General features: G+C 33.5%; 1 protein-coding gene across 4 annotated transcripts in view; it reads left to right on the forward strand.

Annotated features, from left to right (window-relative positions):
* Positions 1-25,325, forward strand: part of SNX13 (sorting nexin 13) — a 127,567-nt gene extending 102,242 nt beyond the window's left edge. For 2 of the 4 annotated variants that reach the window (XM_040644220.1, XM_040644222.1), the window contains 9 exons: positions 1,333-1,472; positions 6,053-6,160; positions 8,625-8,735; positions 12,566-12,727; positions 14,211-14,282; positions 17,020-17,165; positions 17,382-17,450; positions 19,135-19,247; positions 21,750-25,325. In XM_040644220.1, coding sequence (XP_040500154.1) covers positions 1,333-1,472; positions 6,053-6,160; positions 8,625-8,735; positions 12,566-12,727; positions 14,211-14,282; positions 17,020-17,165; positions 17,382-17,450; positions 19,135-19,247; positions 21,750-21,997 — 1,169 coding nt within the window. In that variant the 3' untranslated portion in view covers positions 21,998-25,325. Of the gene's footprint in view, positions 1-1,299; positions 1,473-6,052; positions 6,161-8,624; positions 8,736-12,565; positions 12,728-14,210; positions 14,283-17,019; positions 17,166-17,381; positions 17,451-19,134; positions 19,248-21,749 lie in introns of all 4 variants that reach the window. The other 2 variants (XM_040644219.1, XM_040644221.1) reach the window with 2 other exon arrangements.
* The last annotated feature ends 748 nt before the right edge of the window (positions 25,326-26,073 follow it).

The following is a 26,073-nucleotide window of genomic DNA, read 5'->3' on the forward strand; positions in this document are numbered from 1 at the left end:
CACATGAAACGCAGATTAACAAAGATGTAGGGTGGTATGAAAGAAGAATGAGAAAAACAGCCTAGTGTCTGGGGAAAAAACAAAGAGTGTCAAGATCATGTCTGGAAGAGGTATCTGTCATCCACAAGAAGTTGGAAAGCCTGGGGCGCCTGGGTAGCGCAGTCTTTAAGCATCTGCCTTCGGCTCAGGGTGTGATCCTGGTGTTCTGGGATCGAGCCCCGCATCAGGCTCCTCCGCTGGGAGCCTGCTTCTTCCTCTCCCACTCCCCCTGCTTGTGTTCCCTCTCTCGCTGGCTGTCTCTCTGTCAAATAAATAAATAAAATCTTAAAAAAAAAAAAAAAAAAAGAAGTTGAAAGCCTATCTTGATTCCCAACATGGATGTGTCTAGAGTCAGCCATCTTCAAGTGGTTTGTACCAGAGGGTCTCCTAGCCTGAGAGGATGTTAAAAATAGTCATAGAGATAAAACCTAAGGCAAGAATGCAACACTAAGAAAAAGAACCAAATATAATCATATAAAAAAATATTGTGATTGAAATTGAGGTCAGTGTTGGATTAAGAAATAGACCAGATGTAGATGAGTGGAGACTCAGTAAATTTTTAGAGACCTGAAGAAATGATCTAGAATAGAATACAACGCTAGAAGTAGGTAAAAAAATGGAAAAATAGGAAAGAAAATTAAAATGATTCATAGTGTATATCTTTACTTAAAGTTAGTACACAGTGGGAACAGGGTTAGATTGTAGACACTACCTCACTTGAATGGTTTGTGATAAGTCACTAGGAAAATGCCTTTTCAAAAAAAAAATCAGAACTACACTTGTAAATTTTTGAATGTTATAAACAATGAAGGTACTTGCCAAGAGAGTGCATAAAATCTTATTCCTTGGCTTTTGCTTTCTGTTTAGTTGAGGAGATTTTAATTGAAATATAGCTGAATAGTGAAGGCTACTATGAAAGATTATTTTGTTTCTGTTATTTTTCCTCTATTTAAAGAGTAATACTATAATAGGTGGTAGTGTGGTATCATAACTAAGAATAGGTACAAGGTGCTGAAGAAGAGAGTCTAAAGTAGACATCACTGTGTGGTTGGTAGTGTCCTCATAAACTTACGAGTTACCATGTATAAAATCTTAGTGTGAGTACACAAGACGGGAATCTGTTTTATCCTTTGGTGACATCCTTTTGTCTCAGTCTGTCATTTCAAATTCTTCATTTCATGTTCTTTTCGTTTGTTTTTGTTCTTCATCTTCCTCCTTTTTGTGTGTTTTGTTCCTCTTCATTTTGTTTTAAATGACTAGTATATGCTGACTATGACCCATATGCCGTGGCAGGCGTTTGTAATGATCATGGCAAGACGTACGCATTATATGCTATCACTGTACACCGACGCAGTCTTAACAGTGAGGAGATGTGGAAAACCTATCGTCGTTATAGTGACTTCCATGACTTCCATATGAGGATCACTGAACAGGTAATGAGGTTTTTAAAGTTTGTGTGCTTTACACTGTTTCCTGATTTGATGTTTGATTCTAAATAGTTCTGAGGATGCTAAGATACTGACCAAAGCAAAAGAAAATAAGGTAAGAATTTTTGTATAATCAGCATAATACTGTAATGATTATGAGCATTTAACCAATAAATCAATCTTTAACCAGTCCCAAGCATTGTAGAATGGGGGAAAAAATGGGGAAAAAGTGGGAAAAAAATCAGTGGTCTACCTTGGAAAATTAAAATGAATGTATATTTCTGGTTGTGTGTGTGTGTGTGTGTGTGCGTGTGTGTGTGTGAGATGTTGCTTTGCAGAGGTGTTTGAGTTTGGTTTAAAATAAGGTGGATCACTGCAGGACATTTTGTGTTTTGTTTTCGGCAATATAATTCAGAGCTCTAGTTATTTTAAATGGCATCCTTATCCCCACAGTGTAACAGTTAAGTCCTTGATTCATCAAGTTTTTTATAAACCACAACCTAAATTAAGTTTAACATTAACCAAGTAATGTTTTTAATTCTTACTAAATACCACCCTTTTTTTTAATAGTATGTGGACCCTTAAAGATAACACATGTAAACAAATTATTTCTCTGTTTTACTTTTTTATTAAGTACTTTTTTCTTTAACTTTGAAAATGTAGATTATCACCAGATGAATTGGAATATGTGATGTATGGAATTTATTTTAACTTTTGAGAATCTTTTATTTCATTCACGGTTTTTAAATATGCAACTGTATTAAACCAATAAAAATAATAATAATTAATGGTGACGTTTGAATTGACAGAAGCTTTGAAATGACATTGTATTATTTGAGTAATCAGGAAATACGTTTTTCAGTTAAGATAGTGGAAAAAATATGGTTGATACCATGATAATCTTATTAAAATATTCTGTGAGTAGAGTGAGATAAACTATTAATGGCTTAAAAGTGGTTAAGAACAGATTAGTGTTGACTCCAGAAGTCCATATGAAAAAGACTACTTTGAATTATATTCATAGGGAAATTAATACTTCAGACATGCCTGTTCTGTTTTTGTTGTTGAATAGATCAGCATGTTTCTTGATTTGTTTCTTCATGTTTAGCTTGAATTTTTTGCAGAGGTAAAAGAATTTTCTGTCCCACATTGAAGAAATAATTGCCTGCATTTTTAAAATATTGCCTGTTTTATATGCTAAAATCCCACAGTCTATGTATCTTTCTCCCATTAAGATAATTTGAATTGCGAAGAAGTACTTTTATTTACTTGTAAATCAACGGGAATTTGGTATAATGTGAAATTTTCTAGTCTAGTAATGTAAATATCATGTTTACATATTGACAAATACAAGTGAAGAACATACTTTAAAATTTTTTATTAATGGGATGGTTTATACAGAAATTTTCTTTTTCAATACAACATCAAAAATTAAATGAAATTAATAAAGTGAATTCATTTTTGAAAGGGCTCAGTATAGGCAGAGTGGTTTTGACTTTGTTTCCTATCAGGTTCTATTAGTGTGTGATTACTTATTTAGATTGCTCACAGAGCTTAAGAATTTAAAAACAAAGCTTGTGAGTGAAAATGTAGCTTTAAGCAAAATGCTAAGCATTTGTAAATAAAATTCAGGCTGTTGCCTGTTAGCTCTGCTTTACCTGTATTTTTAAATTTAAATCTCATAAAATAGCAGAAGAAAAATGCAGTGACCCAGTAGTAATGCATCAGTTGGTAACAGTAGATCCTGTTGACACAAATGAATTTTAGCTCCATAGAGCTCTTGAAGTGTTAACATTTTTTTTAGAACAGGTTTTGTTTATTTAACTTTGTGATGTAAACTTTTTCCAGTCTAAATATATGAAATCATTTATTTTCTTTAAAGATTTTTTGGCCTTATTTGCTATTTTATGGATAAAGATTTGTAAAGTTGATTGAAAATAATTAAAAAATTAAATGTGACATTATTTTAGCAATTGCCTGAAATATGCATTTATTTATTCAACAAATATGTATTAAGTTTTTTCTGTATGCTTGGTACTGTTCTCAGTGCTGGGAATATAACTGAACAGGACAGACGAAGTCCTTGCCTCTGGGAGCTTACATTCTAGTAGACACTGCCTATGTGTCACCCATATTGGGTGAATTGTATATTAGCACTGATAAAATACTAGTGATTTAGAAAATATTAAGTATGCATTAAGGTAACTGAGTAAAAGTATTTATGTACCTGGATATAAACCAATTTTGAATCCTTATAACATAAAATTTCAGGGATGCTTTTTGAATTTTCCAGTAGTGCATTAGGAATCTAAACCTGACATCTTTAGTGTAGAAAGATAAAATCTTTGATTTTGGAATGTCTGTGATTTATATATAATATTTGAGTTCCTTGTGAACATGAGATACTCTTTAATTTATGTGAGTTCTTAATTTCAAGCAAATTTCTAATTTTTTTTTACATGCTTTGAAAAATTTCTTGAGTTTTTGGCAGAGGGTATTATATTACTTTTCAGGGAGTGGGCCACCTTTTACTTGTACTTATAAAATCTTTAAAATACCAAGCTTGTAATGAGTTTAATATAGAGTATAAATTTCATCTTTTTTCCTTCATAATAACAATATTCGAGAAAACTGTCATTAATGCTTCTGTTCCAGATAATTTTAAAAGGAGTTTGATAATCTAGGCTTTAAGAAAATAACTTACTGTGGCATTTAATTTGTTTTATTTTTAATTAACAAGGTTCAATATTTTAAAGTTTCTGAAATAAATTGTTGGTTTTATTGCAAACTGCTATATTCCTTTATGTATTAGTTTGCTAGGGCTACCGTAACAAAATACCACAGACTGAGTGGCTTCAACAGTAAAAATAATTTTCTTTCAGTTCGGGAATCTATAGAAGTCCAAGATCAAGGTGTTGGTGAATTTGGTTTTTCCTGAAGCATCTGCCCTTAGCTTTCAGTTGGTCACCCTTCTCTCTATGGCTTCACCAGGCCTTTTCTTTTTGTGCCCACATCCCTGATTGTCTGTGTGTTCAGATTTATTCCATTTACAAGGATACCAGTCAGATTAGATTAGGGCCCACCCTAGGGGCTTTGTTTTAATTAATCCCTTCTCTAAAGGCTCTATCTGCAAATGACAGCCACATTCTGAAGTTAAGGATTCAACATAAGACATTGGGGCAATACCTTTCAGCCCATAACATCTTTGTATTACCGGAATAAACTATGTATTCTGTAAAGTTAAGTCAGGAGTTTAAAATAATGTAGAAAAGTAATATTCCAGCAAATTAAATATCGTTTAGTACACCTTGAAAAAATTATTTCCATAAGGTATGATTTTTTAAAAAAATTAATTCGTAAAACCAGGAACTCTCCACTGGACATTTGATATTCAGTGAGGACCCATTTTAATACTTTTGTGAGCAACCAAATTTGTAAATATTGCTACAGCATAACATTTTCCCTGTAAATTGCAACTTTCCTCTTTTGTTTTTTTCTTGCCTTTGCTGAGGTAAAAGCATTGCCCTTACCTTTCATGTATAACATGCAATGAACTTATTCACATTATAGTTCCAGGCAGCCATTGGATTTGCCATTCCATTTAATAATTTTTCAGAATCTTCCAGTTTGGAGATGAAAATTATCCTACACCTTTTCATTTCCTCTTTAATCTCTGCACCAGGAGTGAGTTTTCTTTACAAAGCCATTATTGTTGCTGTTTAGAAAGTTTATTTCAGTTTGGGACATGTATCACCTGGGAGACACAGGAATGCTGCTTGCAGCGTCAGTTACTAGGCTTTGGCTAGCCAGTGTCTAGCTAAAGGACTACTCCCCTGCTGTGTTAGTAGCTGGGGTAAAATCTGTGCTTTAGCAGGCACCGCACGTGACTACGTGTGGCCCGCTGAAGGTGCACCCTGTAAATGCTAGACTTAGAGCATGTGCACTTACTTGGTGTTTGTGGCCTTACAAAGATAAGCTACATACTAATGGCTTTTAGGTTTTTTTCTTAATAATCTCTGAGTTTATTTTTCATGTGTTTGGTGGGGAAGAAGTCAGTGTTGTACTGTCATTGTTTATATGCAGAATTGTAATAAAACTGTAGTCTATATTTTGAAATTTGCCTTTTCTATTTTTAATAATTAGCTGTTACAATAATTAACTGATTGGCAGTCATCAATATTAAAAAAGATTTCTTTATTAGATTTCTTAAGCCGGGAACTTGGTGGGTCTTTGATCATTAAAAATGTATTTGCCAGTACTTTTATTCACAGGTCAAGTGTTAAGGAAAATATTTTAACACCTTTTATTATTGATAATTTTGAACAAAATTTGAGTATTAAAATGAAACCCCATGTGGATATTATCCCTCTTTATCAGTTACCCATGTTTGTCATTTTTGATTGAAAATGCTCCTTTATAAATAAATAACATTAGAACTGTGTATGGACATACTTCCTGATTTTTGCTTAATATAATAAAATATATCACAAAATAATCTTATGCTTTTGATATATAGAGGAATTATTCCCTGGAAAATGCTTTTTTTGTGAAAAATCTGAAATTATTGAATGTATTTTATCTTCTAGTTTGAAAATCTGTCAAGCATATTGAAGCTTCCTGGTAAAAAGACTTTTAATAATATGGATAGAGATTTCTTAGAAAAAAGAAAAAAGGATTTAAATGCATATCTGCAGGTAAGTCCATGTTTATTATTACCCATAGATTTTCATTTTAATATAGCCATACAGATATAGTAGATTTCTTTATTAAAGAATGTTTTAATATAATAGCGGGATAGTAACCACTTACCAGTAGCATGTCACATCTGTTCAGTAATTTACCAATATTTTCTTATTGACTAACTTAAAAGTTTTCTGGACATAGTGCTAGGGATTTTGTCGCTTCAGGTTTAGATGAATACACGCACACAGGCACACATATCTCTTCCACATCACTGTAAAGTCTAGGTGTTTTATGTAAACTAAACAGGTAAATATTTCCAATTCAGTAGGTAGTAGCTCTTCACGGTATATCCAAAGCTAGCAGATTTTCATTCCTGATAAATGCCTCCTATGGTCCACAGCGAGCCTAAGGCTTCTCAAATTACAGAATAATTCAAAAGAGGAATAGATCCCAGGGACTATTTCTTAACATGTAGTATCCTCAGTATGTAGATTTCTGTTGTGGAGTAACAAAACTTAGCTCACAAGTTAATTATACCAGAAAAAACTTTTTTTTAGACTGGGTACCCAGATGCTAGATACAATAATAACATCGCTTTATAGTTTTTTATACTAATGAATGATTTGTAAAGGTTCTTCATCTAGTAGAACTGGCTTTAGCCAGAGTATATAATGTTCCATTTTTTAGACCCCCCCTCAACTCCACCCTCTAGAATGGGGTCAGCAAAGTCCAGACTGCAGACCAAATCTAGTTCACCATATGTTTTATTGAGTTTTATTGGAGCACAGCCATCCATTTAGTTAATTATTGCCTAGTACAGCTTTTACATTTTGCTACAGCAGAGTTGAGTAGTTTCAGCAAAGACACAGTGAACTACAAACCTAAAAGTAATTACTATCTGGACCTTTACAGAAAAGTTTGCTGACCCTTCGTTAGTATGTAGTGAAACTTAGCTAATGCTGTGCTGGATATTTTGTTTGGAAGGTTTCTCTCTCTCTTAAGCATTTGTAAAAACATTTGTAAGTTTGATTTGGTTTGTTTATAACCATAATTGTAATTCCATGGCATTATTATTTCCTGAAAAGATAGCAAAACATAGAAATCTCTTATTATTTACCTTTGTCTTCTGACTTAAAGCTGAATGACTGATTTGATTTGTATGACTCTTGTCAAACACTTTGATTTTTTAATTTTTAAAAATTTTTTAAAGATTTTTTTTGAGAGCAAGTGAGCACAATTTGGGGGAGGGGCAGAGGGAGAGAGAATCACAAGCAGAGTCCATGCTGAGCACAGAGCCCAACACTGGGCTTGGTCTCACAACCCTGAGGTCATCAGCTGAGCTGAAATCTAGTCAGACAGATGCTTAACCGACTGTGTCACCCAGGTAGGTGCCCCAAACACTTGGATTTTTTAAATATACTATCTTTAGTTGTATAAAAATCTGTGTCAGTTATTTATAAGACCTTTTCCCAAATCTGGTGCCATAGATGCATCTTTTAAATTTGGCTGTACCATATCATATACATTGTAGCTGATGAACTCTGTATATGTCAAAATATGTTCCATTGAAGGAATTAAGGTTAGAATGTTAGGTCGTATCATTAACAGTTGTGAAAGCAGTATGTTCAGATTATTTTATGTACTTTCTATTAATGTTAACTCTAGAATTAGGATGTGAATAACAAAACAGTTTACTAATATGGATCTTCATAGTATAAGCTATAAAAACTGAAAATGGACTACAGTAGTCTCCCCCTTATCTGTAGTTTTGCTTTCTGTGGTTTTACTTACCCACAGTCAGCCATGGCCATGGTCCAGAAGCAGGTGATTGTACTTCTGATGAATTGTCAGAAGGTCAGAGTAGCCTAATGCTGCGTCAAAATGCATGTGTCGTTCACCTCACCTCATCTAATTAGGCATTTTATCTTCTCTTATCACAAGAAGAAGGGTGAGTACAGAACAGTAAGATATTTTGAGAGAGAGAAGCCTCATTCAGAATATATTGCATATACTTTTATTACAGCATATTGTTATAATTGTTCTATTTTATTATTATTATTGCTGTTAATCCTTTACTGTGCCTAATTTATAAATTAAACTTTATCACAGGTATGTATGTATAGGAAAAACCAGTATATGTAAGGTTCAGTACTATCTTTGGTTTCAGGAATCCACTGGAGGGGAGGGGGATTGGAATATATCCCCCATGGAGAAAGGGGAATACCGTAGTAAATACATTTGGACAACTATCACATTAGATGCACTGAAAGTCAAAAAAGTGGATGGGAAGAATATACACCAAACTGTTAATGTCATAGAATTATTGATGACTTTATTTATAAACTGTGTAATTGTTTTTTTAATACAAAATTAAAATTCTGTACATTGTTAATTTTCAAGCAGATAAAATTATAGGAGTTAATTTCCAATACTATATCTATGTAAGATATCTTTTTTTTTTTTTTTTCCCATTAGCTGCTGTTAACTCCTGAAATGATGAAAGCATCCCCAGCTTTGGCTCACTATGTGTATGATTTCCTTGAGAACAAAGCCTACAGTAAAGGGAAAGGGGATTTTGCTCGCAAGGTAAGCAGACCATTGCATTGGTTTTCTTTATAGGTCTGTTTTCATACATTTTTTTAAAAGATTTTATTTACTTGAGGGTGAGAAAGAGAGCGCGTGCACAGAGGGAGAGCACAGAGGGAGAGGGAGAAACAGACTCCCCATTGAGCAAGGAGCCCGACACAGTACTCCATCCCAGGACCCCGAGATCATGACTTAAGCCGAAGGCAGCCGCTTAACTGACTGAGCCACCCAGGTGCCCCTTAATACATTTTTTTAAATAAAAGAAAATAAATTTATATTTATATATTTATATATTTTAAAACCAGAAAATTTTATTAAATGCTTCTTGGCATGTTTATGTTCTATGGTTTATGAAGCCTACTATTGATAGGCATATCTAATATAATAAGTATAAACTCCTATTTTTACGTGTAGATTAAAATCTAGCAGGAGCTTAAAAGAAAGAAAAAAGGAGTTTTGAAATAATGCAGTAAGGAAGATTTGCCTAAGATAGGTCACAAGCTTTTCAATAACTTGAGAAGGAGCTATTTCTTACTGGGAGGAGAGGTCTTTTGCTTGGAGTGAGGGTAAGAAAAATGTTAAATAGGTATGTTCCTGAAAGTATTTATGCCCCTTGGGTGAAATCTTTATTGTTTAAAATTTCTTTGGGGATACGGGCCCTACCCTTGGAATTAGGTGGTAGGTTAAGACAATAAATGACTAAGTGCTCAAATTGGGCAAGATAGTTTAGTGAGTGAGAACACAGACTTTGGAATTAGTCTTTGGTTTAAATCCCTGCTCTGCATTTACTAGCTGTGACCTGCGACATGTTACTTCACCTTTTGTTCCTTTAGTTTTCCCAAGAAATGAAGACACTAATCCTCATTTTACAGCATTGTACAAATCAGATGTGATGGTCCATGTATGACAATACCTGGCACTTCATTAACTTCAGAAAAATGTTGCTTCTTAGTAGTAGTAGCGGCAGTAATAGCAGTTGGGAGTGCTGGGTGGATAGTGTGTAGGCACTCTGTATATTTTTCTAACTTTTCAAAAGTCTAAAATTATTAAGGAATTGGTAGAAAATAAGTAAGATTAAGGAACTGGTACAGAATGAGTAAGAATTAAACATAAGAACTTTGTATGATTACTCTGGGGTGTTGGGTTTTAACATCCAAGTGGACGTTAATATTTTTAAGTGGAGTCTTTTAATAACAAGTTCCATATTTGATGTGCCTCATAATGGTGGGGGGACAATGTGCTGGTATTGTCTTTGTGTTTCATAATTGAAGTGATTGAGTTTAAATTTCAACTCTAAATGGTTTTATTGTCAATAGAGATGCCTTCTAGTGTTCCATCTTTTTGATACTTACCTTATCTTCTCACAAGATCATATCAGGTTTAAGATAAACTAACAAATCGGTAATGTTGCCTCAAATGTACACGATTTTCTTGTTGACCATAGTAGTGTGCTCTGTGTGTGTGTGTGTGTGTGTGTGTGTGTGTAAAGCATATATATGCTTTATAGATCCAAAGAGTTGTATATTGCTTTTTAAAAATATTACCGCTGGAATCTAAAGATCCTTCTGAGTCTTTCTGGAAGTCCATAGTAACATACATTTTTTTAATAAATCTTATTGGTTATTACCAAGGTCATCTTGACCTCTTTTAGATTGGCAAAATAATTTTTATGCACATAAGGATTAGGGTTTTTCAGCTACATTTCCTTTTTGGCTAAATTATAATTTAATATTTTTTTCTTAATTATATTTCACTGGAAATTAAACAGGTATTAGAGAAATCATCTGCAAACATTTTATTAGTGGCTATCAGAGTTTGAGAAATAGTACTTTATAACATATTAACCTGGTCACACAATTTGTCTAGCCTTTCAAAATATGTGGGCAATTCCTAGGAAGAGTAGCTAACAAACAGTCTTCCTTTATTCATAGTTTCTTTCTATCCAGTTTTATATCATGGTGTGAAGGCATTTTTTAAGCTATAGTTAGGGACCTAAGTTTAAGTTAAAATTACTTTGTGTTGTTACTGATACACATGATTAAAGTGATAATGAAAGGAAGACATCTTTGGTAAGTCAGGCCAAGTGTACACTGTGCTGGTGATCCATAATTGGTTCCTCTGCTTGGTAATTTACAAGTTTGTTTTTTTGTTTTAAGCGAGTGTTGTTTGTGGAAATCCTGTCAAATAGTGATGGACTCTGTTTTTATGCTTCTAAAATTCTGCTTTTTTCAGGATTAGGCATCAGAATCACCTGTGGAGGTTTTTCCATCCCTCTAGTTCACTCATTCCCTGTCCTCAATACAGATGCTTGGGCTTTACCCTCAGAAATTGAAAAACAAATAAAAAACAAAAGGAAAGGAAAAAGAAATGAATTCTGTAGGTCTAGGATAGTGCACAGGCAACTATTTATAATTATTAACTAACTCATGAAACAGATTTAGATTCCGTTATTTTAGAAGAGTATCACTGGTAGTTTAGCCCCATGTTTAGTGTGAGGCTACATGTATATACACACATACGTAACTTTACACACAAGTGCACATGCACACAGGGAGTTAGCTTCATCTTTTTAACCTTTTTATTTCTATATTTGTGTACCAATGGTAGTGTTTTTCAGACCGTTCTTCATCCTTGTTTTTGTCCTTTGGTTCTCCTCTGAATTGTTCTATTGTGACAGAGTCCTTCCTAAATGTTACATATTCCATCAAGCATATCTAGAGCACTATTGACTCAGCTTAATCCAAAGACTAACTAAAACTCCTAATTATTTTACAGCTATCTTGAAATTCACTTGTTGTTTATTATAGTACTTATTTAACCTTCTCTAGTTTTTCTTAATGGAAACCATGAAAGCGTTTTCGAGTGAAGAAGTTTTATCTTCTTGATACCATCTCTTAACACTGTTCTATGTTCCTAAAGTAGTGGAGTTCAGTTTCTTTTACTTTTTTTTTTTTTTTTTTTTTGGCAGGGAACATAATTTGTTTCTGTATTAGTTCTTATGAGACTCACACTTTCTGGAAAATATTCTTGTAGTTTTTTTATGACTTTGATTTTGTGTCCCTTTTTTCTTTCTTTCTTTGTTTCTGTCTGTTAAAATTCTCAGAGTTCCATATGCAGACTATTTTGGTTTCTAGACGTTTCTCCCTTTCTTAATTGAAATTATCTGACATTTGTGCAGTCAGAATCTCAATCTGAATGCTTCCTATCCCCCTGGAGATTATTCCTTTTTATATTTCTGATCATATTTTCTTAAAAGCTTTTCTGTATTACTAAAGGATTCTGTAGTCCTCTATAGATTCTGAGCATGTAATGTAACAAAAAAATTATTTTAAAAAATAAACGTTAGTTACTTGTCAGTTACTTGAGCTTTCTGCTTATTTTATCTGCTTGTTTATTTTTTCAGTGTCTCCTCAAAATATCTGTGTTATTATTGCCTTGAATTGTAGCAAAAGTATGTTGTGGCTAATTCCGTTTGCATCAATTTCTGTTTTGGAAAATGTTTTATTTTTTTCAGAATTTCTTTAATAAGGCAGCCAAAACTTATAATCACCAGCAATATATTTTATTTTTTATATAAGCTAAGGCTTATATTTTCTAGCAATAGCCTTATCACCCCAGTTTTTTAATCCTATATTTGTGTATGAAAATACATTCTTAAGACAATATATTTTGAAGACGGTTGTTGTATACTTTTAAAATGCAATGAGATATTATAGACTAGAAAATGATTGCATTTTTCACGTGTGTTACGCTCTGTATTTTCCCAGACTTCTCAGTTAAATAACAAGTCTGATACAGTGAAGTCATGGTATAATATCTTTTCCCCTTAGATGGACACTTTTGTAAATCCACTTCGAAATTCTATGAGGAATGTTTCAAATGCAGTTAAATCCCTTCCTGATAGCTTGGCAGAGGGAATGACTAAAATGTCAGACAACATGGGCAAAATGTCAGAAAGATTAGGTCAAGACATAAAGCAATCATTTTTCAAGGTAAGAAGATGTTTTCAGTAATATCTACAGCAAACTATTTTTAAGTCAACTAAGATTTATTGAGCTTCTGCTTAGATTTACCTTATTTCTTTTCAGAAGTCCAAAGCTCTCTAGACACATAGTCTTACAAAGAATAAAAAAACTAAAGAGAATGAATTCTTATCAGAAATAGATACTGTAAAATCCAGTCACTCCTCAGGCTTTGCTGGGGTAGAATTTTGAAAGCCAGTAAAGTTAAGAAACATCCTTTGTACTGTTATATTCTGTCATGCCGTTTTTATTTTATAATGCTATTAAATTTTAAAACAAAAGCAAGTGCTGTTGCACAAATGAACTATACTAGTATTCATCAGGAAACATAAAGCCTAATTTCTCCTGTGTCACCTGACCAAGTGGCTAGGAGATCAAAGGGAGGCAAAGTCTCACAATTGTCAGCCTCTGGGGCCATCCTTTACTTGGATATACAAGTGAGTGGTATAGAAGAGTTTCATAGGAAGCTTTTTCATTACATTAGCAAATACAGGTAGCAGACCAAGTAGTTTGTTACTTTCTTATTTATACTTTGCATTATTTTGACCTACTTGTTTCATGTTATAATCAAGACTATAAAAGAAAACCAGTTACTGTTAGAGCTTTCTATTTGTTAGATCATGTTTGAGTGAAGAGGAAATATATATATATATATATATATATATATACACACACACAGAGAGATAGAATTTCTTTACGAGACAACTCCTAAAATAATGTGTGTGTAAATCCATACTTTCCTATTTATTCTCATACTTTCTCTGATGCTTTATCTTTGTTTCTAATCTTGGGGACATAATACTAACACTGAAGATGAGGATTTTGCAGTACCACTTCTGCCAGTAACTACTCATATGACTTTGTACAGAAGTCACTGAGCTTTTTCTGGTTCTTTTTTCCTTACCAGCAACATGAAGGGGTTATAATAGGTGATCTTAATGGTCCCTGCTGTGCTGACAAATGATTATCAGCTAACACCAGTCTCTCCATTTTCCTCATAACTTATATTATCTAAAACTAATTAGTTTCTTAAGTTTATTAACTTGCTGTCAAGCTCCTTATGGTAAAATAAAGAAGATTGGAATTCTGTTCTCTGGCTGTGCTACTAACTTTTGTTTTTTAAATCATTTAACCTTTCTTAGCTTTAAGTTCTTCTAGAAAGTATAGGGGTTTGTCTAAGTAATTTCCCCTTCCAACTCAAAAGTCCATTTTTTTTAAAGGAAAAAAATCTTTTGGTAATGAAGTAATCACACTTTAACATTGGATTTCTAATTGTAGATTATTAATACTTTTCAATGCCATATAAACTTTGTTTATATATTGTTCCAAAAATCAAATTAAATGCTATTATTACACTTTATACTCATTTTGGTTTATTATTGTATGGTGTTCTTTCACTGTCTGCTTTAGTGTGTTTATTTTGTTCTGTTTTTTTTTTTTTTTTTAATGTTAGGTGCCTCCTTTAATTCCGAAGACTGACTCAGATCCTGAACATTGTCGGGTCTCAGCTCAACTTGATGATACTGTGAGTTAATTTTATTTTTGGCAGTATTCAACTGTAATTGAAATCATATTTGATAGATCTTTTTAATGAAGTATAATATGTATACCTATTACTCTATACCTATGTGTATATGTTATATGTGTTAAGTTTGATGAATTCTTACAGACTGAACATGTCCATGTAATCAGCACTCTAAGCAAGAAACAGAATGTTACCAATACCCCAGAAAGCCCCTAATGCTCTCTTCCTGTCACTATCCTCTCCCCCACCAAGGATAATCACTATCCTGACTTCTACCCTGCTTTTATACTTTATATAAATGAAACTGTAAGGTATGTACTTTTTAAGTCTGGCTTTTTCTTTTTTCTTTCTTTCTTTTTTTTTTTTTGCTCAACATTGTGATATTCTTCCATGTTGTTTTGTGTGATTGTAGTTGCTTCATTCTTGTGGACTTAACAGCACTCCGTTTTGTAAATAAAGTATAATTTATTTGTTATAATATGAATAGTACTCCTATGAACATTCTGGTACATGTCTTTTGATTAAAAAATTAAGTATACTTTTCTGTTGGGTCTGTACCCGGGAATGGAATTCCTTGGTTAGAAGGTATTCATAAGTTCAGTTTTAAGAGATACTGTCAAATAGTTTTCCAAAGTGTTTGTGCTGCTTACACTGCTGCCAGCAATGCATGAGAATTTCAATGCTCCATAGCCTGCCAGCAGTCAATATGTTATGTCTTTTAAATTTTAGCCATTCTGGTTGTATCTCATGTGGATTTCCATTTCTCTGATGACTGTGGAAATGTTGAGCCTTTTTGCATATGTTTGTTGGCCATTTGGGTGTCTTGTCTTGTGTCTCTAGCTCTTTCCTCTATTTTTCTGTTGGCTTGGCTGTCTTTGTCTTTTTTGATTGACAAGAGTGCTTTCTATAATCTGAGTAGTGGTTCTTTGTCAGATAGAAGTATTTGTGTATTGTGAATATCTTCTAGTTGGTGTGCTTTTGTGCAAAGTATATATATAATCTGTGCCTACTACAAGGTCACAAAGATTTGATTTTCTTTAAAAATCTTTTTTGTTTTATCTTGCCAAAATTTAGATTTCCCATTCATCTAGGATTAATTTTTGTGAATGGAGCAAGGGCAGTTGACCCAAGCACCATTTACTGAGAATGCCTCTTTTCCCAAGTGTACAGTTTCTCCCTTGTCACAGATTAGATCATTGTATATGTTTGGGTCTGGGCTTTGTATTCTGTTCTGTTAGGCAGATTTATTTTAGAGTTATAATTATCTCCCTTCAGTTTTTCATTGAATTTCTTATAATAAACTGTATTTTAAAGGTAATATTTTATTTGCTTTTTAAGGAAAATTTTTAGAAGGTTTTATTATGAGTTATGCTGGTGTAACATCCAGCATAACTTTACCTTCTGTTAAGAGTTTTTACAATTTAAAAATCTTAAAAAAAAAAGGGGGGGGGACGCCTGGGTGGCTCAGTCCGTTAAGCGTCTGCCTTCGGCTCAGGGCATGATCCCAGTGTTCTGGGATTGAGCCCCACATCGGGCTCTTCTACTAGGAGCCTGCTTCTTCCTCTCCCACTCCCCCTGCTTGTGTTCCCTCTCTCGCTGGCTGTCTCTGTCAAATAAATAAGTAAAGTCTTTAATAAAAAAAAAAGAGTTTTTACAATTTAGGTATTTATTAGAATTATCCTGTCACACCAAACTAATGAATATACTCAATCAGAAAATAGAGCAGTATTTATTTTGCCTCTGGAGTGAAATCGGTCTCTGCCCTCCAGCACACCCCTCACCAAACTCAGTCACTCCTTGTTTGGTTAGCTGTGAGTTTTCCATATGGAAAGGGAGGTGCACTAAGAAAATGTTTACAGTATGACAGTGAAAAAAATATGTAACTCATGCTGTTTTCTCAAGATTTAAATTATAATATGGATGAGGAAATGATTGGAAAGAGTATCTTAGTGATGAAAGAATTATAAAATTATCGGCAATATATGTAGTTTTATTGTAGTTCTAAATCTATTTTGTTTTGTATATATTTCTTCACATCAAAGCTTTCTAGTTGTCTTTACTTTTTTTAACTTTTATTTTTTTGCTCTTCTTCTAGTCGCCTTTACTTTTATCTTTACTTTTTACATCATTAGTTGAATATTCCCATAAAAAAAGTGTACAAATTTTTACTTGTTAAAAATTAAAAGAAAATTTTAGGACTATAGTGAAATATGCCCTTTGTAATAACTTAGCTATATACTGGATCTTATTTTAGCTTCTTTTTCCTGCAAATACCTAAGTACATATAACATACTAACCAAGCATAACATGTTATTCTTTGTAGATTGTGTTTTGTTCTATTAAATAAGGAGAAATGTTGAGAATATTTTGTTCTTTTCAAAAAGATGCTCCAGAAAATCGGCAAAGGGGGCTAGCATTTGCCTTATCAAAGTAGTACAGACTCTACTAAAAGTAAAAGAACCAAATTTTTTTTTCCTAAGATGTCATAGATCCACTTTGAGTTTTTTTCACTACCACTTTGGAATTGTAGGTTTGTGAAATTCTGTATTCTTGCCAAATGACGGTTAAAAACATGTGTTTTTAAAATTAGAATGATAGGTTATGAAGACTATAGTATAACTTGTTCTTGATCTCTGAAATTGGTACCAATCATTTTGTAAAAGCAGCAGAAGTAGCCATTCGTAGTAAATAAGTAATTCAAATAAACGTATTATCATTTCTTCCCATATTTTTTCAGGTGGATGACAATATTCCACTTAGGGTAATGCTGCTTCTTATGGATGAAGTATTCGACTTAAAAGAGAGAAATCAGTGGTTGCGAAGGAATATCAAAAACCTACTTCAACAGCTTATTAGAGCCACATATGGTGATACTATTAATAGGTACCAATTTTTTTTTTTTCATCCCATCCTAATGGAAGTAGATTGTTCAACCTTTATAGGACAATTTTCTTCTCTGGGCCTTTTAAGATCTTTAAAACAGTCTTTTGCTTTCACAAATAGTTGAAGTACAAATTAAGTTACTTCATGAAAGGAGTGCTTATTTTATACACCTTCTAAAATTTTGACCCTAATAATTTTAAATTTCTTTACTTTCAGAAAAATAGTTGACCATGTTGATTGGATGACCTCACCTGAGCAAGTAGCCGACTTAGTGAAACGTTTCAGGTATATCTTAAGACACAGTCACTTCTTTCAGGTAGTACAGAGTTTAGCATTGTTATCACTAATTAACTTTCGCTGCTTTTCTTTTCTTCCTGACCTAAATTTGGTTTTAATCATCGCTGATGAGCAAAAAGACTTGTAAGAATTATAATAAAACATTTGTTCCATAGACCTTTTGATCTTTGTTCCTTTAAAACCAGAATAGAAAAAAGTATAAGAGAATAATCTTTAAGATGTTGGTTACATTTTATTACAGTAATGTGGCTTTGAAGTGATTGAAATCCTTGATTTTAAATGAAAATTTTAAAAAACATGTAAATAAAATCTTTAAAAAAAATATGTAAGTCTCTGGCTATGGACTAATTATTAATTATTCAGACCTCTGAAAAGAATACAAATTAAGAGGAGTGATACTTTAATTCATGTGTTCATCCTCCAGAAATATTCTAAACCCCTCCTCTGTGCCTGGTATTTTGCCAGTCACCAGGGACTGAGATAAAATGCAGCCCCTTCAAGGAAAGCACAGCAAGAAATAAACCTCTTTTCTAAAAATGAAAGATAAGCAAGGCATAAATATTCATGACATCATGTACTTTGAAGTAACAGAAGCAAGAAAGGAGTTACCAATATTGAACATTATTTGCTTGGCACTATGCCAACTACTTTATGCATACTTTCTGATTTTACCCTATTTTATGAGAGAGGGATTTTGGTCTCCATTCTGTTATATGGAACCTGAGGATTAGAGAAGTTTAGTGGCTTGTCTGGAAGCTCACATGCTGGAAAGCGGGGAACAACAGTTTTCTCTAATCTGAAGCTGAGTTTCTCCCCACCATACCGGACCGTTGCCAAAAGTCAGACCACCTGTCCTGGCATGTGCATTCTGTTTCAGGGCTGGTGAATGATGTTTGGTTCACTGTGGAGCATGATTCTCAGCCTTGACTGCATGTTGGAATCACTTGGAGAGTTTTAAAAAGTACTGATACTTGGGTCCCATCTCGAAAGTCTGACTCAATCAGTAGAAGGCCTGAATGTAAAGATTTTTTAAAGCTCCCAGGTGTTTCTAATAGTCAGTTAAGAACTGCTCTGGGAGTCTCTCTCCCTCAGACCAAATTCCCCGATGGAACCTTAGTGTGTTCCGTTCTTGCCTTTGGCCTGTGAATTGGGAGAACTGGACTAAAGCACGCTGTGCAAGTGAAGGAGAATAGGGTATATATGTGAAAGGAATGTTGTAATCAGTCTAACTGTAAGGTGTGGGTGCAGGCTTTGTTTTGTATTGGCTTAATTATAAGGGAACTAAGGGAGATTAACTATAAGGTATCCAAATTCAAGATATTGTGGGGTTGTATTTGGATCAGATGTTCAATCTCATTGAGATCACGGGCCTACTTTGAGTTTAGATGGCTGTGATATAGTCATCTATGTATTTCATTTTGCTCTCTTTTTCATTTGCTAGTGTTTAAAAGGTATTCCAGGGCAGAATTCATCTGTTACTTTTCTTACGTATATCCTTTTGAACCCTGCTCTTAGTTACTATTTGTTGAGTGTCATACCTCTATGAAATTTCAGAAATGTTTCTGCTTTCTATTTACATTTGTGTTTTCTGTAGAAAATTGGAATAATTTTACTGACTTATATCATTAGAAAATGAAAATTTTTACAAAATTTATTTAATTTTCTTAAATAGAGATGCCTTTTGGCCAAATGGCATTTTAGCAGAGACTGTTCCGTGCAGAGATAAAGCTATTCGAATGAGAACAAGAGTTGCAGGAAAAACTAAATTACTTTCAATTATGCCAGGTGAGTGAACAGGTTTGGTAAAAATCTACTAATTTGTAGTTCTTCTGAATTTTTGGCATTGAGCATGCTGGTTTAGCTGCCTATTGATTTTAGTAACTACTGTGTATTAGGCACTATTGCTGTGCACTTCTCATATATCCTTCACTAACTCTCATAACGGTATTAAGAAGCTAGGCACTGTTGACATCACAGCTTTATATGTGAGCAAATAGAACCTCAAAGAGGTTATGTAAGCCACCCCAGGTTTCAAGCTAGGAAGTGACTGTTGGGCTTCTGCTCCGCGCTGAGCGACTTGAAAGCCATTGCTTTCAATCATGAAAAAAAAAGAAAGTGGTGCTTTTAACCACTTCATTTGCTACCTTGAACCATTTTGAGAATAAACTTGATGATAAAATATGTGACAGATGAATAAAAGAATATGAAGTGTGAGGTTTTCAGGAAGTGTATTTGTTCTACTTCAGAGAACGTATTCTTTCAAAGAATCCCTTTATGTAGAAACAACTGATTGGTCTGTTATTAATCTCATTTAAAACATGATTCCAAAGAAAATATACTTAGTGGCGTTCTTTTGGTCTAATTTGAATTACTTCTTTAGAACACTGCTGTCTGACTAACTTAGACTCACTTTGTCCCCCTTTTGCCTTCGCTCCATCAGAGGGCCTCTATAATGTGAAAAACCATTTTGTGTGGCTGGGTGGTTGTTTGGTCTCTTCTTTAGTTATGAATATCTTTGAAAATACTTAGATATCTCTTCTCTACATTTTAATTATGAATACAGAGTGGAAAAGGAATATTTATGAAGTTCATTAACATCATTTAATATCTATTTCTTTTTCTATAACTTTGTTTTTCTTTAACTTAGAGCTGTATTTTCATTATAGATTTTAAAATCTCTCTTCTGTCAGTTAAGTTGGAAATTTGCCACATGACTATAAATTCTGTCCTACAGACTATATACTGTTGCGTTTGGAGAAAAAAAGCAAATCCTAGAAATAACATTTAAGAAAAAAAGCAAATCATAGAAATAACATTTTAGAAAAATAAAAATAAATGACAATTTAGGATTAAATATTATTTAATATACTGTTAGCACAAACCAGATTGTGCTCTAGACTGATTTATATAGCTGAAAGAAACTAATGCATTTGTTCAGTAAATACTTATTGAGAGTGTTTCATGTGCCAGACACTTTCTTTGCACTAATCTTTGCCTTCTTGGAGCTTACATTCTATTTGGGAAACACAGACAGAAGGTAGACAAGTAAAGGCCCGTATGTCAGCTAGTGGTTAAGTGCTGACGAGACCAATAGTGCAGGAAGAGGGAAGTGCCGGGTGAGGTGCAGTTGTGTGAGAAGAGGACACTTGAGTGAAGACTTGAAAGAAGTGAGGCTAAATATAAAGGTATATATGTTTATATATGCATAATCCCTTTCCTGTTTTTAGTAAATTCATAAGCCATTTGCTTTAAATTACATAGTACTTCTAGGTAGAAACATACCTTGTGGAAGCTGCATGTTTCTTTTGAAAGCAGGTAAATAGTATTTACTGCATATTGGGGCCCTGATTATAAATAATTGAGAATAATCATACATGTTCCCCTACTCAGATATCTGTAATAACTTCATGTCGCTTGGGAGTAAACTCCACACTTGGCTCACTCTGACAGCCACAGCACTTGTTTCCATTCTTCTCTCCACATTCTTTTAAAAGAATTTCAGAATTTAGCTGAACTACAGTTCAGTGCCCCCATTTTTTGAACCTGCCTTGTTTTTCCCACTTAGTGCTCATTTGCTCGTTGTTATTCTGTCCCCCACAGCTAATTCATCACCTCTTTGTGCCTGTCAAACTCCTGCCCAGGTAGCAAAGTCTCCTTCATTCCTCACTTCCTTGAAGGGAACCTTTCTTGATTATATACCATGTGGAATTCTCCCCTCTGTAAACATCTTTATACTTGGGGTACTTGAATGGCACTGTTACTATTGCAGGCTTTTTGAGATTGTTAATCACCTTTCATATATCATTTCCTTACAGTATTTCTTACTGTGCATTAGACACAGTAGGACTATTTGTATAGTGTTTTCGCCTTTGCAGATCACTTTTCACATTATTTCATTAAAGCTCTCTCAATTCTTAGTTATAAGGATTTGGTTATTATAAATCCCCATTTTACAGATAAGGAAACAAACTCAGGATGGGTAAATATTGTAAAGGTATTAAGGGACAGGATTGTAACTCTAATTTGGGGTTTCAGGAGTCTAGAAGCTGCCGCTTTTTCCTGTGCTATATCCTCCCCAGTATCTGTTACTACATAAGTGGACGGATGCATGCAGACGTGTAGATTTTAATCTCAGTTAGAATGCGTAGCTGAAATACATGAACTGAGTATCTCCTATTTATTACCCTGCTGTGTACTTCACATACTTCAAACTTAGAGCATAGTTTAGGCCTTGTGTTTCCTTTATACGAGTAATGAATGATGCTTATTTGTCCCCTCTTCATTTAGATGAACTGAAGCACATTATCGGGGCTGAGACAACACGGAAAGGTATTCTTCGTGTGTTTGAAATGTTTCAGCACAACCAGTTAAATAGGAGAATGGTTTATGTCTTCTTGGAAGGCTTTTTGGAAACCTTATTTCCACAGTATAAATTTCGTGAACTTTTCAACAAACTGCATTCACGGTCAAAGCAGATACAGAAATATAAACAGAAACTTCAAACTACTCAAGCGCCTTCTTTACAGAAAAGGTGACACTCCAATCTCTGAAGCTGGTGTTCATTTTGTCCAGGACTAATAATATGGACAGATCTTCTGGGGCTTAACTCATATACTGTCATGTCGCACCAGTCTTTTAGTGTCTCAAAATAGATTATTAATACATTCTTAAGACTGTGGTTCTTCTCATCCTCGTCCGTAATCCAGCCACTACCAAGAAAGATTTCTGTGTCTTAAATGATTTGGTGCATATTTTTGCAACATTGAGAGGATACTGCCCCCTTCTCAAGCAAGAATGACGTTGGTCTCTTCCATTTCAAACTAATCAGCATTCTCCAGCAGTGACAAAGTGCCAGAATGTGTACATGAGAGCTGAGGAAAGCACAAAACAATGGTTCACAGATAAACTGGCTAATTTGTTTAACCATGGGAGACTGAGCAATGTATGATTTGGAGGGGATTTTTTTTTTTTTTTGGCATAATAATTTTATAGATCCTTATCAGAATTTTGATATAATGTGGATTAGCCAGGTGAATGATCTTTGGAACATCTGCTTCAGGTCTGGGGAGAGTGACAGGATGCCCTTAAAGTATGAAGTAACCTTATTCCCTAATTACAGTTTTGTGACATAAAATAAAACCAATCAAAAACAGAATTTGATTGGATTTGTTATTCATTGGTAAAAAACAAATTTTAATTGATTCTTACGTGCTTTGGGGCTCTGTTTTGCTCTGTGGTACTCAATCATAAGTTTTCTTTTGGTATTCTGTGTGCAAAAAGAAGCATATAGTGGCGCTCTCACTTAAGTTTCAAAATTATTACAGTTTTCTTTATCTTTAAGAGATTACTGATTATACAATAGGGAGTATAATCTCGAAAGAACTGCCAAATACATTCTTTTATTTTAAAAACATGGAAATTTAAAAAAAAAACAGCTATTGAAAAAAACACTATTGAAAGTTACAATATAATTTTAAAAAATGCGTGATCTAGACATACCTTAGGCGATTGCAAAAGTAGCAAATCAAAGGATTAAATGATCTTATTAGTCATATGTAAACAGACAGATTCCTAATTCTATTACTATGTATATATATGAAAATAAATAATGAAAACAGAACTATAATATTTTTAAAAATATGCTTTTATTTATATTTTGCATAATATAAAATTCTACTAAATAAAGCAAGTTGGCAAAACCCCTGGGTGTATACATTTAAGTCCCTGAAATAATTTTATACCAACAACAACAAATCACCTTTTCCAGTTCTGGAGCCTCTGCATCTCTTCTAGTTTTCTCATTCTCTGTTTGTCCATCTTGGAAGTCTTCATATCCCTTGTATGCAGGATTTCTGCATAGTTTTAAATAGTTACACTGACCAAGGGTTTGGGTATGTCAGCGTTTTTTTGTTTTAAAAATATTTAACACTACAACCTTAAAATAGTGAAGCTACTTATCAGACCACTGAGCCAAGATCCTGGTATTAAAAGAACGTCTGGGTGCTTAAGATAAAGGGACAGAGTATCGGTATCCCAGTTATTTGGGAGCTTTAAGATTGGAACAAGATGTCATTGTCTTGTTTTCACAGAGATCCTACTTACAAAGTGAAGCCTAATAACAGAATAAAGCCTTCCCTTAAAGCTTTATAATAATAATCATATTTATTAATAATGCTGTTGTGTATACTTAGAGTATGCATATATTCAGCCTGTGTTGCATGTCTAAAGAATTACATAAATGAAATCCCTTTCATTGCAACTTGCAAATGAGAAAAGATCCTTATTCACTGTGGCGGAAGAAATAATATTTTTTCTTCCCAGTGTGTCTCCCTGCCGTGGTCCATCCCCATGCCCCAGGCTTTAAAGGTGAGGATTTGTGAAACATGTCTGTGGGAAGCATCAGCATGGCCATAAGTGCAATGATTTTCAGATATACCCTTGCCCATTTCAAGTATATTTTTTGACATAAATAAGTCTAAGAGTAAACAGGAATTCGTGTAAGAGCCTAGCGTGTACATACGAAAAGCATTTCCAGATAATGTGAGGAATGCTGGCCATCAACCAGGGAAAGGAAGAAAGGTCCTGCAAAACTGCAACTTTTCATAACAGAGCCCTGCAAGGTAACTGCAATCATACCAAAAACTACATGAGTAAATGGGTTTTTTAAATAATTTTCGTTTAAAGAGTTTATATTTCAAAAGCAGAAGTGTCAAGTGGTAGGTAGTTTATGTAAACGGTTGTGCATCTTCGCTGTGCACATCTGTGTTTTACATCAGAGAGAGCCGTGGTCATGCTAAAATGAGAGCTACTTTTTGAATGACTTGGTCAAGCTGTGTGTAAAATATTTAATTCCTAAGTCAAGTACAGTGTACTATGTTTAATAAAGTTATTACATTTAATGCATTTATTGCATATATAAATATATACCTGAAGAGGCTTTAAGTCTTCTGAGATTTGATTTTTTGAATGTGTTTTTAAAGTCAGTGGTGCCTTTAGGCAAGAACCTTCAAAATTAATCATTCTTTGGGTTTTCTGATTTTTTCAGGTAACATATAAACTATTTAGAAACCATCACTACTAACTTAGAGTTCATTCACCTAAAAATTGATTGTATGATTTAAATATAGCGCTTAGCTGGGCATTTCCTCTGATTAGGGTGTTCTGAATAGTTGCTGAAAAAATTGTGCCATTGACCAATGGATGCACTTGGTTAGCCTTAATTTTTTTAAAAAAAAAAAATTAAAAACTTTCTTGAATATTTCTGTTTGCTCATTTTAAGTTTGTGCTGCTGGTGTTTGGAAAAAATCAAACAGTTAAGTGCTACCAGAAAGTGTATCAATTTTTAAAAAATTAAGAACAATATAAATTTCACAATCTAAAATTTTAATTTTGTGCAATATTTTCATTTAATGCATGTGTATTTGAGTAATTGTAAAATAAATGAATTTTTAATGTTTTGAGATCTAGTTTAAACTGTCTTCTTAACCCAACAACTTACATTCCGTTGTTGCTGCATCCTTTTATTTAAGGACTTGTTTTAAAAGTCTTTTTTGTCACTCCTTGTAAAATTCTTTTGTTATTAGTAAATTTTGCTTATAGGAGCGTGGCTCCTGTATTACAAGGGAAAAATATAAAGAGCACATCTTAGGATTATAGTTGTTAAAAGATAACTTGTGCATATCATTGTACAGTAAATGTCAACTGTGTGCCTAACTATTCTATCAATACTTTCCTTCTTTAACAAAGAAGAAATAACGATCAGAATGTCAGTTATTTTTATTGAACGAAAAAGAAGATTAAAATTTTTATTTGGTTTGCATTATGTTCTGTCCATTAGAAAATACTAATAAAGTATTAACAAACCTTTTTGTTGAATTTATTTAGTTGTGATGTATTATTGCTTTAAAAAGTGCTTGCTCAATGGTCTTATTTTAGTATCTCTGTGTATTTTCCTTTCTTTTCATTTTAGAAATCAAGCAGTTCAAGTTCTGTATTGATAGAAGAGCTGTTGAATGATTACTGACAACTTACTGAATTTAATTTTTACATTTATGGGGCAATAATTTATGACCACAATGTTATAGAAACTTCATACTTACCTATCATACAAAATTATGAAGTCATCTTCCCATAGGAAGAGCTGTAATAAGTAGTCCATTAACAGTTTTTATTTGATCTCATTTTTAATTCATAGTTGCCTAATATTTTAGATGTTTCAGTTCTCAAGGCAATAGAGTCAGTTCTCACAATGTGGCTTTGTCTGGTTGGTCATAGTGTTTTCAGTCTTGCATCTGTATCCATAGCTTCTCAGACATCAGCTGTGAGTACTCTTACCCTACTATTGACAGGCATAGTATTTGTCAGAGTGCATCCTGTAAAATATTGGTCCCTTTAAGACGTTTCTGGGCAGTAATTTTATACCTCTATGTAACTTATGCAAATCTATGTACTGTTCCAAACCCTGAGATGCTCCTTTACAGTCCAAATGATACTATCAAAGTTTCTGAAAAGTTCTGGAATAAATAAGTCTATTTAATTTTGTTTACCTAACTTTCCAAAACAGAATTTTTTGTCTAATAGCTTGATGATAATGTTCCCGAGGAACATGATT

This window comes from Ursus maritimus, unplaced genomic scaffold, assembly GCF_017311325.1.
Source record: "Ursus maritimus isolate PB19 unplaced genomic scaffold, ASM1731132v1 scaffold_3, whole genome shotgun sequence".
In the NCBI taxonomy this organism is placed as follows: Eukaryota; Metazoa; Chordata; class Mammalia; order Carnivora; family Ursidae; genus Ursus; species Ursus maritimus.